This window comes from Erythrolamprus reginae, chromosome 4, assembly GCF_031021105.1.
Source record: "Erythrolamprus reginae isolate rEryReg1 chromosome 4, rEryReg1.hap1, whole genome shotgun sequence".
NCBI classification, from domain to species: domain Eukaryota; kingdom Metazoa; phylum Chordata; class Lepidosauria; order Squamata; family Dipsadidae; genus Erythrolamprus; species Erythrolamprus reginae.
Window position 1 is genome coordinate 93,782,653 of NC_091953.1, and position 13,357 is coordinate 93,796,009.

General features: G+C 36.3%; 1 protein-coding gene across 5 annotated transcripts in view; it reads left to right on the plus strand.

Annotated features, from left to right (window-relative positions):
• CYFIP1 (cytoplasmic FMR1 interacting protein 1) overlaps positions 1 to 13,357 on the plus strand; it is a 57,907-nt gene that overhangs the window by 13,791 nt on the left and 30,759 nt on the right. For all 5 annotated transcript variants that reach the window (XM_070750927.1, XM_070750923.1, XM_070750928.1 and 2 more), the window contains 11 exons: positions 567 to 644; positions 1,969 to 2,070; positions 2,383 to 2,564; positions 6,327 to 6,423; positions 6,676 to 6,804; positions 7,860 to 7,964; positions 8,541 to 8,632; positions 9,689 to 9,806; positions 10,216 to 10,338; positions 12,165 to 12,290; positions 12,391 to 12,557. In XM_070750927.1, coding sequence (XP_070607028.1) covers positions 567 to 644; positions 1,969 to 2,070; positions 2,383 to 2,564; positions 6,327 to 6,423; positions 6,676 to 6,804; positions 7,860 to 7,964; positions 8,541 to 8,632; positions 9,689 to 9,806; positions 10,216 to 10,338; positions 12,165 to 12,290; positions 12,391 to 12,557 — 1,319 coding nt within the window. The remainder of the gene's footprint in view (positions 1 to 566; positions 645 to 1,968; positions 2,071 to 2,382; positions 2,565 to 6,326; positions 6,424 to 6,675; positions 6,805 to 7,859; positions 7,965 to 8,540; positions 8,633 to 9,688; positions 9,807 to 10,215; positions 10,339 to 12,164; positions 12,291 to 12,390; positions 12,558 to 13,357) is intronic.

Here is a 13,357-nt window from a genome sequence, read left to right on the forward strand (position 1 = left end):
TCTTAGGGTATAAAATGTTCCTTAATTTCTGAAAAAATAGTTATGTCCAAAATGGCAGATGCGGTTGTGACAGGAACATGTGCAGTGATACGTGTGTTGTGCGGAAGCACTAGGTTCTTTCCTTGGCACTTCCAATTTTAAAAAATGCCAGGTAGCAAGTGATATGAAAGAATTTTGCCTGAGATTTTGGGAATCTTTTGGTTAAAATAGGAATACAGATGGACAAGTAATCTGATCTTCTGGAAAGTAGCTTCTTATGTAGGATCTAGACAAGTCTTGAATTTGCTCTAAAGTAACAATTTTGCCTTAGGCACATACTAGTTCAGCATCCTAACAAATGTCCCCTTTTCATTTTTTGACGATGCTCAATATTGTTTGCAACAGTAAAAAATATCCTGATTTAAAATGAGATTTGTGGCTTCTAACTTAATTAAGAAGCACATTTCCATGTTGATGTGCTTAAGGTTTAGAGAAATAATGCAAAATATTTTCATTTTTTCATGTTTGTTTGCTTGATCATTTCCATATATTTTATACCTTACATATTAGCTTTGATTTTATTACAGAATGAAATGTTGGAAGAAGGTCAAGAATATGCTGTTATGCTATACACATGGAGAAGCTGTTCAAGAGCTATCCCGCAGGTAGAATAATTTAGGATTATTACTATAATGTCCAATAGAGACTCATAGACAAATAGTATCTCTCAGTTGCCTAAGAATAAGAGATATTCTATAAATGGGTCAGTCTTTGAGCTTTCTGCTTATACAGTAGGTTGTATTTTTGTATAGTTCAATAATACATTTACCACGCATAAATGCTGCCAGTGATCTCTTAATCGTTTTAGGCTTTTTAGACATAATTATTAAAACCACTGAGTTTAAATAGAAGAACTGAACTAGAAATGTATTGGACAAACATAAAAGAAGATTCCCCATACCTCTCCCCTTCCCTGTTTTACAGATGTTGGGAACAACAGCTAACTCAACATCTCTTTGTTTATGAAGCAGATCCAAAGTGCCCTTTATTGCCTTCAGGGCCAAAAATATATCATTTGTGTTTCTAAGAGATAAGGTTTGCATGACCCTTTCCAATATGTTTCTATAGTCCAGTGTTTCTCAAGTAGTGGGGCAGCCCCCCTGGGGGGGGCACGTAGCAATGCTGGGGGGGGGAGGCGTGTGACTCCGGAGAACATGCTTTTTCTACCACAGGGAGTAGGGGGTTTTTGCACCAAACAATAGCACACAGCCCAGAGTAGGAGATGTGAAGAACATTTTAAAAACCCTTAAGAGACACCATGGAAAAATATTTAAGAGGGATGAAAAGAAAGAGAGAGACAGAGATAGAGAAAAATCTAAATTTCCAGAAAGCTAAGAGGAGGAAATATGACAAAGCATATGTAGCACTTGGCTTCATTGTGACTATAGTGGGAGACGAGGAAAGATGAGTATGTTTACAGTGTCTAAAAATGTTGCCAGCAGACAGCATGAAGTGAAATAAATTAAGGCATCACTTAAACACATTACACCCCAATCACACTGATAAGCCGTTTCTTCTGCAAAAATGTGCTGAATATTGCAAACAATAGTCCCGGCAGAGAGTTGGGGGGGGGGGGGGGCACGAAATGTTTATTTCTTTCTGGAGAGGAAACAGAAAATAATTAAGAAACACTGTTCTAGTCACATAAAATATGTGGAATAATCTTGGGTTCAAGAATAAGTAAAACTGTCTTGCAAACTTTTGAAATGCAAAATCCACATAATGATATCCTTGATGATGTTTGAAATTGACCCAATTTATTCTCTCTTTGACTGTTTGTAAAACAATTATGAAGAGAGAAAATCAAATATTTGAAAACTGTTATTACTCATTTTAAAAAGGGTCTGTTTAAAAATGAATCCATATTATATGACAGAACATGATTTAAAATTGGAAATGTATTTTTCTTTAATTTTTCTTCCTTTTCAGGTAAAATGTAATGAGCAGCCTAATAGAGTGGAAATTTATGAAAAAACCGTGGAAGTACTTGAACCAGAGGTCACCAAGCTGATGAATTTTATGTATTTTCAGGTAAATAGTTATTAATTACTGTACTAGCATTGATGATCTCTCTATCCACTACCACCTATTTTTTTGATGCTCCTATTCTGGTATCATCCCTGCTGTATCTTATCTGTTGAATAGAAAATAGATGCTTTATATTGTTCTAAATAAAGAAGTCACACAAAGAGTAGGTGTCTGAATGTGTCTGGAAAAATCCGATTAATGCAATTTGTGTAAATAGTCTGGTTCCATTGGTGTCTTTTTGTACTTGCAATTAAGAAGGAAATAAATTGCCCTTTTGAACTGTTTTTTAAAATATGGATTTATTTTTATGCACAGAGAAATGCCATTGAAAGATTCTGTGGAGAGGTGAAACGTTTGTGTCATGCAGAAAGGAGGAAGGACTTTGTATCTGAAGCTTATTTGATCACTCTTGGAAAATTTATCAACATGTTTGCTGTTTTAGATGAGCTGAAAAATATGAAATGCAGTGTGAAGAATGACCATTCAGCCTACAAGCGGTGAGAGGTTTCTTTAAAAAGTAACAAGTACAATAATGAATAAAATACTAAAAATAAGTAAATTAGTTTCATCCCAGTATTAACCACCTACAAATTTTATAAACAGTCATTTTTTTCTATACTTAATATTGGTTCCTGGTGACTTCTACTAAAATAAGTTACTTTTTGCAAGCAATTCTACTTTATTAAATTATATGGCCACCCATCTCAGATATGTGAATCTAGGATGCTAACATAAACATAACCCCCCTCTTATAAATTTATAAAATACATAAATAAATAGCAGCTTAACAAACAACCTACAATTAACTTCTCAGTTAATACAACTCAGAAACAGGCTTACCCATATAATTAGGGCTCCAGGTTCAATAGCAAAACAGGCCTTTAAGGCTTTGCAAAACACAAGCAAGGTCAGGGTGAGCCTGTTTTCATATTTTATATAACACTTCATAAATTTAGATATTTCTAAAGCTCTTCTGTGTTTTACAATGTCTACTTTGCTAATATTGGTAGAATGAATATATGTTGGCAATCTTGATGTGTTTTCTAAATAGTACATCAGTAACTAGAATTTCCCAGTAACTGGTAGCAGGTCTTTTACTAAATATTCCATAAGGCATCAATCCAGGATAATGAATATGCCACCCAGAATCATCTTATAGGGGAGATGGGTGGCATAAAAATTTAAATGAATTAATGAATAATTCAAATTTGATTAAAATGTTATTAAAATCTGCTTCAGATGCTTGCTAGCTCTAACAATAATACAAATCTTACAGTATATTTTATTTTATTAAATGGAGCCACATACCAGCAAGCCACATTATATTTAAAATAGACTCTGCAGGATATTTTCTTTAGGAGGAAAAACAATATTTAGGATAAAGGTAGACTGGGGCAGTTGGACCACAAGGTGGCAATAGTTTGCTTTAGTCCTATGCCATTATTCCTGTTGAAAATATATGCTTTGATACAATTGTTTCATTTTATATACTTCACCTTGCAAAATAACTTCATAATTAGGTTTGAGCTGAAATATTAGTAAAGCTAAACTTTTGTTAAAGACATGGCTCTAACAGTTCTAAAGAATTATTACCTCTGAATCATGTTCATAAATGTTCTCTTTCCATCTATTCCTTTTGTTAAACTAAACACTGAAAACTATAAATCTGTCATGATGGCAGAAAGCTGTCACTTATGATTTGTGGGAAGGTTTGTGCCACAATACTGTATCCTTCAGCCAAACCAACCACTCAATTTATCATGTTTCCAGTTCACTATAGATGATTTTTTTCCCTACCCACACAAGAAGGGTGTGTATGATATGTACAAGGTCTTATCTTTTGCTATAGTAAAATGCATGATATTCATGGAATGCATTAGAACTAACTTCCAAGTTTTTCAAGCTGCACAAAACCATCTCTTCTGAGATTTAACTGTCAGAAATGAGCCAGGTGGTTGATTATGAAGTTAATTATAATTATTAATGAGCTCATTAACCTGATTTTCCCTCCCTTTTTGTTCTTCCCTTCTCTTCAATACATTTTCTGGTAGGAATCCTAGTGTCCCCTAGTATCTGTTGTTTACTTTTGCTTTCAGAATTTGATGTTGCCTTTGTGGGTTGGGAAATGAAGACCACCTGATACTATTTTTAAAAAAATCAGGTTCCAACTGGTACATGACAAGCTTCTGTTTTCACTTATCTAATATGGTTGTTACATACTGGGTAATTTATTATATATTGCTTATTTATTAAATATTAGATGGGGGTTTGAATTTCCATTCCTTAAGTGTCATGGTAGGTTCTTCGAAGCCTTAAATATATCAGGCTTATCTCATAGGAGTTTTTAATCTGTTGTTGAAAGAACTCTTTTCTTCTGTACTTCTACAACTTTGGTATATTGGTAATCCTTCACTTATGACCACAATTAAGCTCATTATTTCTGTTGCTATGCAGGACAGTTTTAAAATAAATTGTTAAATGACTTTTGTTAATTTAATAACGCAGTTAGTTGTTAAGTGAATCTGGCTTGCCCATTGACTGTGTGTGTCAAAATGAGGACCCGGACTGTGGGGGCAATATGCTGGCTCTGTTAAAAAGTGCTATTGCTAACATGTTGTAAGCCGCCCTGAGTCTAAGGAGAAGGGCGGCATAAAAATTGAATGAATGAATGAATGAATAAATAAATAAATAAGTAAAGTAAGTAAGTAAGTAAGTAAGTAAGTAAGTAAGTAAGTAAATAAATAAATAAAATGTTATAAAAGGTGATCACATGATGTTGGGTCACTGTAACCTTCATAAATATGAGTCAGTTTCCAAGCATCTAAATTTTGATCATGTGACCATGAGGATATTGTAAAGGTTGTAAGTATAGAAAACAGACCTAAGTCACTTTTTTAGTGCTATTGTAACTTCAAATGGTCACTAAATGAATATAAGTCAAGGACTACCTGTAATAAAACAGTTCACAGAATTTAAGAGTGATATCTTGCATTTCAGCCTATTTTGGTTACATGTTTTAAAATCCACTTTTATTCTTACCAAAGAGGGTTAATAACATGACATATCTAAATAGGGACTTATATGAAGAAGAAGTAAAAGTGAAAGGAAGACTATTGATTTTGGGCAATGTGGCTATTCTTTATTTAATTAATCAGCAGAAGAGAGGGACCCAAAATTACAGCATTTTTTAAAAAAAAAACCATAGCTGTGATTGTTAAAGACTAATTTACTAATTCCAGTGACTTTCTTAAATGAAGTATTTTCACTGACTTAGCATTAGCAATTACCAAGGGAGAATTGAATGCTTTTCAGTGAATAGAAAAGCATTTTTGCTTACATACGCTTATCATGTGTAAACGCATTTGGTTGCTGAATCAAATACTATATTTTTACTGTGATTAAATTATAATATTTTATAATGTAATAAACCAGGGGTGGGTAATTAATTTTGCCATGGGGCCACATGAGAAATTGGGATGGTTTTAGAGGGCCAGACTAATATAATTAACTCAGTTCTACCCAATACTGTAAAGATCCAGACCCTGGCCTGACCTAAACACACAGACCCACTCTACAGACCCCTAATTGTTTGCTTTACGGCAACATGGTTCTCCACAGTCACTGCGCTGGAGTGTTTGCATGGTTTCTGTGCTCGGCTGCTCTCGGTAGGAGGTTGGGGTCCGTTCCAGTGCGAGGATGAAAGAGCTCATCGCTCTGTCAGGACTCCTCCGGTTCCTGCTTTCCTCATGATTCATCAGGAAAGCAGGAACCAGAGGAGTCCCGGCAGATGCGGTGAGCTCTTTCATCCTCACAACGGAACAGACTCTGACTTCCGCGGACTGGTCACAGATAGCGGGCGGGCTGGTCACAGACAGCGGGCCGCCCCTTGCCCAGGTCTGTAATAAACTATAATAATACCATGGCTTTACTTTCACATTGTGATTAGTTTACTCATTCATTGAACCTGAGCAGATGGTAACCTTGGTTGATTTAAAAAGTGTTGCATATGGCAGGACATAGAAACCCTAAAAAATCTCAGAATTATAGGCTAGGAAGATGAGAATACATAGTCACAGGTACTGTACATTTTACTGATTTATTAAAGATATAGCCCCTATTTCTTAATTCATATAATTGATGGTGAAATAACATTAATTTACATATATAAACAATTTGCTGAAGAATTTGGGAAATCATAAAATGGTATAGTTAGAATTATTTTTGTAGATTTAACTAATTTTCCCTTTTCTCCTTGAAAGGGCGGCCCAATTTTTGCGTAAAATGGCTGATCCACAATCTATCCAAGAATCCCAGAATCTTTCCATGTTTCTTGCCAATCACAACAAGATTACACAAGTATGTTTTACATTTAACACTAACGGTATATAAATTAACTATTCTGTGAATTTACATTTTTCCAGTTTACATTACATTTATAAAATCCAATTTTTGCTGTGTAAATAATAAAACTATAGGCACTTCTAACCTGGTATTATTTTAATATTGGTATTAACCTGGTATTTAATATTTCAATATTCATTGATTCATTTTTCGTTGTTTTAGTATGATTTAAGACAATGTTAAATCACATGTTTTACTTTATTCTAGTCTTTACAGCAACAACTGGAAGTAATTCCTGGTTATGAAGAACTATTAGCTGATATTGTGAATCTATGTGTAGATTATTATGAAAACAAAATGTACCTAACACCCAATGAGAAGCATATGCTTCTGAAAGTAAGTTATATTGCTGGAAACTATCTATAAACAGGGTTAGATAATGGGCTGGCGATGAGTTCACTGGAAATACTAATACATCAGAATAATTGTACTTAAATATTTACACTTTTTATTGTCTCCTCTATAAAAAGGACAAATTTCCCTTTCCTTTCCCCATTTCTTTTCATTTTTCTTTCACCCCCCTTCCCTCAGATGAAAAGACCAGAAAGGGATGAATACATCAAAATAATGTGGTCATAGATGTGGGTGTAATTCAGCCGGTTCAGACCGGTTCAGGTTAACTAGATGTTAATTTTAACCTGGTTTGCTGAAACAGTTGTTCCAAGGACTGGTTGACCCTGCCCATCCTTCCCCCTCCCCTTCCAGGAGTCTCCATGCACCCCATTTTGGATGCCAGGTAATTGCGAGACTCTGGAAGGGCGGGGAAAAAAAGGTCCATCAGAAGTACCAGAAGTCTGGAAATGGGCCCATTTCTGGCCTCTGAGGGACCTTGGGTGCCTTGGGGAATCCAGTTTTACCTCCTGGAGGCTTGAGGAAAGCCTCTGGAGCCTTGAGAGGGTGAAAGACGGGCCTACTGAAAGTACCAGAAGTCTGGAAACAGGACCATTTCCAATCTCTGGAGGACCTCCGGAGCCCAGGGGAGGCCGTTTTCACCCTCCTGGAGACTCGAGAAAAGCCTCGGGAGCCTTGGGAGGGGGGAAAACAGGCCTACTGGAAGTCCGGAAATGGGCCCATTTCCAGCCTCCGGAGGGCCTCCAGTGTCCAGGGGAGACCATTTTCGCCCTTCTGGAAGCTCAAGAAAAGCCTCTGGAGTGCATAGTCTGGTCATTTACCAGACTAGTTTTTATCATTTTTGTTAAATATTTCCCCCCTCTTTTTTCTGATCTTCTTTATGCCATATCTCTTGGATTGTAAACTTGCATGTAGCAACTGTCCTGTTACTGATTCTTGTAAACTCTTCTTAGAGTTTCTTTGAGCAAGGTAAAATGCTTGTGATAAATAGATTCGCATTCTTGATCTGCAAGCAATGCCCCTATGTTCTTTTTTTATAGGTGATGGGTTTTGGTTTATACCTGATGGATGGCAGCATCAGTAATGTCTATAAATTAGATGCAAAAAAGAGGATAAATCTCACAAAGATTGACAAGTTCTTTAAGGTTTGTGAAAAATTAACATGAGTAGTAATGTATTTTTATGAATATTTTAGTTTGTTACACAACAGACTGAATCCTTGGCAACAAAATAGCAGGTTTATAAAGGTCAATTTTGTACTGTACAGAAAAAGTGCCAAGCTTTTTTGAATAATCAGCATAATATATTTAAGATACTTGAGTGGTTACACATTGACTGCTTTCCAAGCTCAGGTTATATATCCACCTGTTATGCTTGAAAGATATAATAATTCTGGCATAGAACCAGTTTAGGAGGCATTTTGCCCTGTTGAAGTTTTTGCCCAAGTTTAGAATTAGAAGGTGTTGATGTTCTGGATATCATTTACTGGCATCACTCTATTTATGAGGTTTTGGAAAAGATTATTATTTTTATCATATCAAAATTACATTGTGTTTAATTTTGTGAACATTTTTTAAAATGAAAGTCTGACTTTGATCCATGATTTTATGATTTCTTTGTTATACAGTAATTGCATATATTTTGATGGTACATAAGCAGCTTATTTGAAAAATATAGGAGCATGAAATATGTGTAAGATTTGCATTATTTTTCTTGTATAGCAGCTGCAAGTAGTTCCATTGTTTGGTGATATGCAGATTGAACTGGCAAGGTACATTAAGACTAGCGCTCATTACGAGGAGAATAAATCTAGGTAAGAGTGAAAAATATTCAGCTATCTTTGTTGAGCATGCTATAGAATTGGTTTATATTATTATAAGCATTATTATATCTCACTTAAAATTGTGATATAGGACAGTGATGGCAAACCTTTTATTGGTTTGCGTGCCAAAAGGATGTGTGTGCATGTGCCCACACCCATTCCCTTCCCCCACGCATACATGCCCCTCATGCTACCCATGTGCACCATCCCTTCCCCCGTCCCTATGCATGCACACAGGCCTCACTGAAGCCTGGGTCCATGAAAAAACGGCCAAATGGGCAGATTGGAAGTTTGGGAATACGGACTTCCAGTATACCTGTTGTGCTGGTTTTTGCACTCTGGAGCCTTCAAAGAAGCTTCCTGAAGCCCCAGAGTCTGTATTTAAAAAAAACAAAATTTTGTCACTGCGCATGTGCCCATCTGACCACCCAGCATGGGAGGAAGCAAACCATCAGCGAGGTAAGTTAGAACCCACCCCGATCTCTAACATTGTGCTGGCCTTATTAAAAACATTGTTTCCCTCAGGTTCCTTATTTGTGTTATCCCACCAATACTTAGCATCACGTGAAGCTGTCCTTAAAGAACTTTGTATAAGATGTCATTCTATAATCATTTCAAATATAGTAACAATTCCTGTAAGGACAATAATAGTTGCCATTATTTTCTGATCTCATGTTGGAGTTTTAGTTTTAATCTTTGAAGATTTATATGTGTCTGAGGGAATAGGTGTGCTTGAATAGGAAGTTCTTCAGAAGCGATCTGTTTTGAGTTGTTCCTATTTATTATATCCTATTTATACATTCCTAAAACATTTGAGTCTGATTAAGTTGTATCTTCTTAATATAGCCTTTAAAATTGTATTACCGATAATTGTGAGGATTGGCTATGGTACTTTATGTTTTAAATTTAATTATTTTTAAATGGGGGATACTTGTACATCATTTAGTTCCTGAAAAAGTTGTTTTGAAATATTTTGAAATAATTATGAATAGGAAGTTTCCTCTTTCTCATTGTATAATCATTTCAAGTTTTGTTTTTGTCTTGTAGATGGACATGTACATCTTCTGGTAGTAGTCCCCAATACAACATCTGTGAGCAAATGATCCAGATAAGAGATGATCACATGCGTTTTATTTCAGAACTGGCTCGTTACAGCAATAATGAGGTATGTGGATTAGTTTAAGCAGAGGTAATTTTACATTATGATCAATTATTTTGCATGCTTCACTCAAGAGTATACAGACCATTTAAACTTATTCCTATTCTATGTCAGTAAAAGGTTTACTCTAGGTATGAAGTACAATCTGTTTATGAATTCTGTTTTCTGAATTCCTGTTTTATAACAAATGTTTCTTTTCGAATATGGTTTTTTTCTTAAAATCTAGGCAGAGATTTGTTAATTACATAAACAACATGATGTCCATTGATAAGAGTTTTGAGGATTATTGAATTCAGTTTAGGATTATTGAATTGGCATTTCCCTTGTGTGCTGAAATATAACAAACCACTAGCACAAGATTTTTGAAACTGGTTTTCTAACTATACTCTCTATTCTATCCATGCATCCCTTGTAGGTGGTAACTGGATCAGGACGTCAAGAAGCTCAGAAAACAGATGCTGAGTATCGGAAACTTTTTGATCTTTCTCTTCAGGGTCTCCAACTTCTATCACAGTGGAGTGCACATGTTATGGAAGTGGTATGTGGAAAAATAGAAAGTTTTAAAGGAAAAATTAAGGAAAATTTTATAACTGTAATCTTAGATTGCATTTTAGTAATAAAATCTTATTGGTTATTTCCAGACCAACATAAGTGAATTCAGAATCACAACACGGTTAGTTATATCTTCAGCAGATCTAAAGTTGTTATATAACTTTAGTGACCAAATATCTCATTTGTTCAATTGTGAAGCACTTTTTTCACCAGTTAACTCAACATGGTTTGAGGGACCCAAGTTTCTTTTCATCATAATCACCTGAGAACATAGTACCAGTAAGTAGTTGTATTGTGCCCATCCACAACATAACTGATGACAAATATAGGACTGGTTATGTCAGGGATTCACTTTGACACCAGCCATGCCCTTTTAGCCCTTGAAGCCCCCCCCCCAATTATTTTTTTAAAAACCTGAAAGTACAGTATAGCACTTAACTTAAAAGGTTGTCTATCATATGTATGATATGGGCATTTCATTTAATGTAGCTTGTTATTTATAAAATAGTTACTTTTATAAATTTCTGAAGGACATCCATGAAAAATGTTGCTTATAATATCTGTTAACAAAAGTTCTTCTGATAGTCTTGTAAAGTTGGGATTTCTCAAACAGAACAAGAGGTAAAGACAAAAATTCACATAAAACTTCATGTCTTAACTCTGGGAAAGGGTACTAAACTTTGGGATATCCATCAGTATAACTTTACTTATAGTTCATAACAAACTGTAGGAGGTTCCCCCCCCCCTTAATGATAGGAGTTATTTTGAGTGATTTTATAGTTTTGATACTTAATATATAACCAAATTAATAACTGCCTGAAATGTACCATAACAGAAATATGAATATTATTTTGCTGTATTAAATTTGATTATGGCATGCTGTATAATGATGTTACATTTTCAAGTATCGGTTTGGATTTAAATACTTGCAACTAATCTTATGCTGCAATTAGTTGCCTAAATTGAGATGGATACTTCTTCTAATCTAGACTGAAAGATATCATAGGCCCATGCATCTGGCACCCAAGTCCAATAGCGAGGAGCTCGTAGAGGATGTGGTGTCAGAAGCTGAAAGCCAACCAGGGCCTTCTGCACCTTCCGAGGTGCACATGAATGACTCAGGAGAAGAGGAGGAGCCTCTCCTTGATGCTAGGGCACGCTGACCTGCTAGAAGGCAGGAATGGTTAAGCAAGAGGAGGTCTCTGCGTGAATAGATCTGAAGAACAATTGGCCACACTCATAGACAATTTAAGGCTTAGTCATGTCATGATTCAGTGCAGAAGTCAACTTTCGTGTTGTTCCAGCTGTTCACTTGGATTTCTCTCTTGGATATTATTGTTTCAATGTTGAATTACAAACTGGCAAGTTGAATTAATTGCATCCGGACTTCCTGCCAACTCGGAGTAAGTCCATGAATGAGATCTGTGTGATCAAAGAAATGATTTGTTTGCTTACGTTTTGGTTTGGACTCTGGCCCGTTGTGGAATGCTGATTAGCAGCCGGCACCAAACAGACTTATTTCCTGATTTTCTGACATTATAAATCCAAACCTCACTGCTCATAAAATGTTAGAAATAAAATCTTAAATCTTGTAAAATCAGTATGTGTGTACAGGGCTATTTCCTGGGGGGGCTCATCGCTGGGACAGAACAGAATGGTTATTCTTTTAAGTAGAATATGTGGAATATTGTCCCACGTCAGCTGCTAGTTTAGAGGTACAAGTCTCTATATATTGTGATTCAATAGTTAATGGAAAGCTTTGTTTTATTTTGTTCATTTATGTGTCATTCTTATTTAATTTATTGATTTCAGTATTCGTGGAAGTTAGTACACCCGACTGACAAATATTCTAACAAAGATTGCCCTGATAATGCTGAGGAGTATGAAAGAGCAACTCGCTATAATTATACAAGTGAAGAAAAATTTGCTCTTGTAGAGGTAAGAGTATGCAGATGAGTTCTGCAAAATCCCTAGTTTGCCCTCCTATAAATTTGCCTCATTAGACAAAACTAACAATTCCCCCTTCTCCACAATGCAGGTCATTGCAATGATTAAAGGATTACAGGTATTGATGGGGAGGATGGAAAGCGTCTTCAATCATGCCATTCGTCATACAATCTATGCTGCTCTCCAAGACTTTGCTCAAATCACACTTAGAGAACCATTAAGACAAGCCATCAAAAAGAAGAAGAACGTCATCCAAAGGTAATGATTGACACTATCTCATGCCATTATATTTTTCATTCAAGCATTTAGCAATGTGAATATTCAGGAATATTTTTATTTTATTATTATTATTATTATTATTATTATTATTATTATTATTATTATTATCTACACAACAATGTGAAATCATAGCTTCCAGTTTTTCAGCTAGTGTTGGCCTTCATGCACACTGAGATCTTCCCAAGAACCTAGAACTATGATGGTGAACCTATGGCACAGGTACCACAAGTGGCACGCAGAGCCATATCAGTGGGCACACGATCTCAGGTCCAGTGTGCAAGTGTGTGCTGTCCAGCTGATTTTCAGGCAGTCTGGGCCTACTGGGAGTTGGGAAACAGCATGTTTTCAGCCTCAGTAGGGGGTGGGGAAGGGCTGTTTTTTTGTTCTCCCCAAGCTCCAGAGCCTTTCTAGGTGCCTGGGGAGGGCAAAAATGACCACCTCCACCCCCCAGAGGTTCCATTTGCTGGAAACGTTCCATTTGCTGACTTCTGGTTGAACCAGGAGTTTCTTTTTTTTGCTCTCCCCAGGCTTCAGAGCCTTTCTAGGAGCTTTGGGAGGGTGAAAATGGCCTTCCCCATTCCCCTGGAGGCTCTCGGGAGGCCAGAAATGGCCCATTTCCCAACTTGAAATGGGCCATTTCTGGCCTCTAGATGGCTTCAGAGAAGGTGGGAAGGCCGTTTCCACCCTCCTCGGGCTCCTATAAAAGCTCTGAAGTCTGGGGAGAGTGGAAAACGAGTGTGCCATCGCATGGCGGGAGCAAGGGCGAGGGGGTGTTATGT